Here is a 5,494-nt window from a genome sequence, read left to right as displayed (position 1 = left end):
TCCCTTTCACCTCCACCTTTCACGTGCAGATCAGATTGTTGGTGTTGATCCTTGTCCCATCAGCACCTTCTTAAAGTCTTTGGATAGCAGCTGTAAGGCTAAAAGTTACTGTTCAAGTATCACTTCCTCATCAATGCGGCCAGAGAGTTAGCTGCAGAACATTTAATATGGTGGTAGCAGCTTTCCCTTTAGATATTTCGTAGCTTTCCTCTGTCCTGTTACTTCCTGATACTTATCATCATCCATGGAATGATCCGGAATGTTATTCTTAGTGGCAGTCCACACCCTCTGATCTCAGCTTTGCTCAACCGAGGAGGCATTCCTCCTCGGACTACCCTCCTAGACAGTTTTGATCGGACTTCACTTCTTCACTTACTAACACAGATCTTTATGAAAGTGTTTATCCGTTCTCAAATTACCTGACGCCCTCAGGTTGGGCTCCAGACTCAATATATACATTGATATGATCCCTTGGCCTATCACCCGTACAGTAATAAAGAAAATTAACCTTTGTATTAATGGCATTGCAATGAATGGGAGTTAATTATCTTTTAGCGGACCAGACTAGAGTCCCCTAGCCCTGTCTCAGCTGCCAATTTAATGTTTGTCCGGATCACAAGCTTTCCAAGAGTTATTAAAAGTTTTGTAATTTGCCTAGAATTTTATACAAAAATTTCTTATTCTAAATTTATTTTTTCAATTCTTTTGTACATCAAAATCGAAAAATAATATAAAAAATAATTCTATCATAAAAGATGAAATGTCAATACATTAATTTCTTCTCATTAATAATCATGTCTTTTACAAAGAAGACGCAGTGCAATGGTAGGAGAAATTTGTATCCAAAACCAAATTTCACCTCACGATTTAAAGTACTATTGACAACACATTGCTGGACATTTGCTTTGTAATCAAACAAGCAATCAATGAATGGAACCCCATTGAGCATGGACACGTGTCTTGATTGTATTGCTCACAATAGTAGAAGTTAGTTGAGTCTAATCCCTAGCCAATTCAATTACAACATGGTAGTATCAAGCTTAGATGAGGTTGACCACATGGGATGGGGTCACGATCCCCACAGTAATTTTATAATAAGTTAATAATTTCATATCTTCAAACTGAGGGAGGTAACTGTCCAGTCAACACAATGCCTAGTCTGCTAGTGCTAAGGTCAAGGTGACGATGATGATGATACATGGCAATTTGTAAAATAAAACACAAAGCCAAAGGCAAACATTGTTGTTATTAATGCAATGATGCTAGAAGAATCCATAAAATGTCATAACTACCCCTTCTAAATGAGAAGAGCTGGTTTTTGGCTCTTCATTGCTAGAAAACTGTGCTATATGGGAAAAAAATAAAATAAAATTTGATTGAATTTAATGGGATCTCCCTTTTCCTGATGGGTAAAAACTCATGAACAAAAAAGAGTGACAAAGCTTTTTTGGCTCAGAGCTCCAGTTTTGACATTTTTTCACTTCACTCAGTAACCATCTTTTTCTTCCTCACAGTTACAGATGACATAAGTATTAGGTACTTTGTGCTGAAAGACAAGACTCCCAAAGCCAATGTAGGAGTGATAAATTAGCTGAAGTAGGTGGGTTCTTTGATTTTGTCTTAGTTTTCAGTGGTTGAGCTCGTTTCCTTCAATCTTTCTTTAGGTTGGTGTTTTCTGATTTGCATATCAGTTGCTAAGCTGTTTTAGTATTTTTTATGGCCATTTGGGATGGATTTTTTTCTCCCTCTAAATACTGTTCATACTGTTGTTTTTAACTTCCCATTTAGGTTGTCGGGAATAGGATTTGATTGGTTTGTTGTGGATGTCTTTCATGGCAGATATGTACAAGAATCAGCTGCAGGAACTTGCACAGAGAAGCTGTTTCAATCTGCCTTCTTATGCCTGCTTCAGAGAAGGACCTGATCATGCACCAAGATTCAAAGCTTCTGTGAATTTCAATGGTGAGATCTTTGAAAGCCCAAGCTATTGCACCACATTAAGACAGGCAGAGCATGCAGCTGCTGAAGTAGCTCTCAGTGTCCTGTCCACAAGAGGCCCTGCAAGGTCTCTCACTGCAAGAGTTCTTGTAAGTTCCTGTGGTAATATTAACATGCTCTCAATATTCGGCGAGTTTTCTTGATTGTCTGGAGCAATATAAGCATTACCCATGTATCTCTTAATTTATTTTTCCTCATTTCCTCTATTGTGGATTACAATGAAGGATGAAACTGGAATATACAAGAACCTCCTTCAAGAAACTGCTCATAGAGCTGGACTGAACCTCCCTGTATATACCACAATAAGATCAGGTCCTGGCCATGTTCCAATTTTCACTTGTACTGTAGAGCTCGCAGGCATGAATTTCACTGGTGAGCCAGCCAAGACAAAGAAACAAGCTGAGAAGAATGCTGCAATAGCAGCTTGGTCTGCCCTGAAAAAATGTAAATATATTTTGATTTATTTCCATTAGTAGATAGTTTTTCATCTTCTAGTATTTGTATTTTAGCGTAATCAATGTACATTTCTGTGCAGTGCCAAACATGGGTGCATGGACAAATAAAGAAGCAGTCACTCGTGAAGAACAGGATCAGGCAGTTGTGACAAGGTTTCTTTCAAATTTTAGACCAAAAGATGATTTCAAACAAGCAAGGAGGAGGGATCAGAACCAAGCAAAACGAAGAATGGTGAGGTCCCATAGAGACTTTAGTTGTGGTTCTTCATCCACATCTAGTAATCATCAAATACAGCATCAGCAGTGGAGGCTTTTGGATCTGTTACTTGACTCTGCTTCAGAAGGTTCATCACAAATTAAAAACTCCTTTGTGTCTCTTCTGCCTCCTCCCCCTCCTAGAACAGCTTCAAAGATCTTGCCACCAACTTCACCTAGAGACACTCCCTCTCCATACTCATCAAATAGGTCCATTGCAGTACAAGTCAGCGGCAGATCACAAATTATAACACCTCCATTGGAAGAGCATAAAAGAGATGAAGAAGAGTGGCTTGGTGGGAAATCAGATTCAAGCAAGAAGCCTATTGAAAAGGAAGGTCCAAGCAATTCAAGTTCAAATTTTGTCTATGGGGCTAGCTCAATATATAGGCAATTTCCTATGTCCAATACTGGGAAGGTGACCTCTTCAATGCTTGATAGCACCATTCAACATGAACAAAGCCAAATCAGAACTGGGCCTTTTGGTTCAGCTCAAGACAAGGCACCTACAAATGCCCACATGGCTAGAACCATGTACACTGGAGGGTTCAATCCTCACAGGATAGCCCCAGCAGTTCAAATCAGATCAGTGATCCCAGTGTGTGCAGCACGACCACCAATGAGACCCCAACAACCCTCAAACTCTCCAACAGTGAAAGAAACTACTTCATCATCAACTTTAATTCCTTCTCCTTCTACTTCATTTGGAGAAGAGGTCTCATCAGCTAGCTCAAAGTTCAACAACAAGCCACAGTTATCCTCAACCTCAACTCAACTCAGTTCTGAGTTCAACAAGCTACAATTATTATGAGGTAAAAAACAACATTATAATCTTATTATACAACCTAAGTTTAGCATTTTCTACCAGATTTAACATCATGGGTTGTGTTCTCTTAAAACTTTTACTATTGACCCTTGAGAACCATAGTTTTTGTCTCTTGGGTCTATGGAGAAATTTTGTAAAAGATGATATAATTAAATATAATTTTCACCTTTGACATGTATTTACTGCTCAAAATAGACCCAGAGAGAGAGTGAGTGCAATAAATGAGATCTAGGGGAGTGGGTTGTAGAAGATTAAGTAAGGAAGAGAAAAAGTAAGAGAAAGAGTTAGGGGGCAGATGGGGGTATCAATGAAGGCAGTCTGAAGAGGACGAACAGACAATTTCAGCGATAAACGCAAGCAATGAAGTTACCCTCAGAAATATTTAATGGTCCTGTCTTCACCATTAATGCTCCTCTTGCACATACACACAGAAAAAGAGAGAGAAAGAGGGCCTCTCTTCCTCATCTTCTTCCTCTCATTTATTAGCCTCTTCTTTTATAATACTATTTCTTTTGAGCTGGTTTTTGGTTTTCTTTCTTTCTCTCTCTCTCTTTTTTAAATTCATTTTTTAATGATTTTCAATATTAAAATGTGACTAGACATAGAGACAGAGACTGCAGAGAAAAGTTTGGAATTTTCTTATTTTTTGAATGAAAAGTAGCCGTTATATATGTTAAGGGCTTGTGGGGGGTACTTCATGTCCAAATGGGTCTTCTATGGTAAATTCAACTCTTATGCAAATCCTATCTGTCCAGTCTAATGTGAATTTTTAGCCATGGCCCATTTCAAAAGGTTGACCTTCAAAAAGCTTTTCCACCGAGAAAAAGACTGATAAATCCTGATTATGCAGCACCAAAGACACAGGGATCAAAAAGTCAATATAGAATACTAGAACATTGTAATATATATATATATATATATATATATATATATAGTTTCTTTAGTTAGGTTGAAGTGTGTGGCTTGGAACAGGAACATAATTAACCTAAGTGGACCTCTTTAGTAAGGTTCTTGTGGCATCAAGTTGGTGTATGCCAGATCACTGTTGTGTCAATATAGAAGACAGCAAGCTAATTTTTGCATAATTCTGCGAATAACAAAGTTGTTGTCAAATGCAACAAAGTTGACAAACTTCGTCCCACAATAACCTGTTCTGGGACCAATACCAACTTTTTGATTGTGATGCTTTGCTAGAAATTTAATAGCAACATGACGTTTATTATTCTAGTATTGATTTCAACCAAAATCTCCTCCCATTCATTTCATTGAGATGAAAAGTTTCTCGCATAGATCGCCTTAAAACAAGTTTTTCGTAACTGTTATACAATTGTTATGGAAAATGTTGAGTTAAAAGCGATAAGAAGTTGTTTTTCCCTAAATAACCATTATTATTTATTCCCTAACAAATACTTTTTGTAATTCAATTGGTTGGCATCTCTTAGTATTTTCATGGTAATTAAGGTTTAAATTTTTCATTCCTTACTTATAGCAAAAAAAAAAAAGAAAAAAAAAAAGACTTACTATTAAGATTGGTATTCTTGAATGAATATACGTCCATTTATTGGAATGCCCGTTGCAAATGACTCAGCTGTGCCTATACCAATTTAGCCAACCGTTTGAAAGGATGGGGTCATGCTGCATCCATGGGTGGCATGTTCCACAAGGTTGTTCCAATGTGATGGCTGTGGGTAGACAATCCATCGCTTTACAATATAAGGGTTTTTCTTTTTTCCTTCAATATCCCTATGAAGCATAAAATAAAAGTTCAAGCCATATCGTTAAGTTTTGTGATTTGAAAATATTGCTTGATTCTTCCCTAGAGAAAAACTTGAATTTTAATTCATCCTCTTGCCCTTGTTAGAATTAAAAGTTTTAACATTACGTTTTATAAATATATGAAAATAATCCGATTGATATATTAAATTATATAAAAATGTTTTTTTTTTTCCCTAATTCATGC

At 37.1% G+C, this 5,494-nt stretch overlaps 1 protein-coding gene across 3 annotated transcripts; it reads left to right on the top strand.

Moving 5' to 3' along the window:
* Positions 1 to 1,340: 1,340 nt before the first annotated feature.
* On the top strand, positions 1,341 to 4,053 carry LOC115976395 (double-stranded RNA-binding protein 5). 3 transcript variants are annotated; one of them, XM_031097647.1, is made up of 4 exons: positions 1,341 to 1,600; positions 1,840 to 2,087; positions 2,223 to 2,442; positions 2,534 to 4,053. In XM_031097647.1, exons 2-4 carry the CDS (start codon positions 1,842 to 1,844, stop codon positions 3,517 to 3,519), a joined length of 1,452 nt encoding a protein of 483 aa, XP_030953507.1. In that variant the 5' UTR covers positions 1,341 to 1,600; positions 1,840 to 1,841; the 3' UTR covers positions 3,520 to 4,053. The 3 variants fall into 3 exon arrangements, with proteins under 3 accessions (XP_030953507.1, XP_030953505.1, XP_030953504.1); XM_031097645.1 differs by having other exon boundaries at positions 1,341 to 1,664; XM_031097644.1 differs by lacking the exon at positions 1,341 to 1,600 and having other exon boundaries at positions 1,833 to 2,087.
* Positions 4,054 to 5,494: the final 1,441 nt, after the last annotated feature.

The sequence above is a fragment of the Quercus lobata genome, chromosome 2 (genome assembly GCF_001633185.2).
Source record: "Quercus lobata isolate SW786 chromosome 2, ValleyOak3.0 Primary Assembly, whole genome shotgun sequence".
Lineage (NCBI taxonomy): Eukaryota > Viridiplantae > Streptophyta > Magnoliopsida > Fagales > Fagaceae > Quercus > Quercus lobata.
The sequence above is the reverse complement of the archived record's forward strand: the minus strand, read 5'-3'. Positions and strand labels throughout refer to the sequence as shown.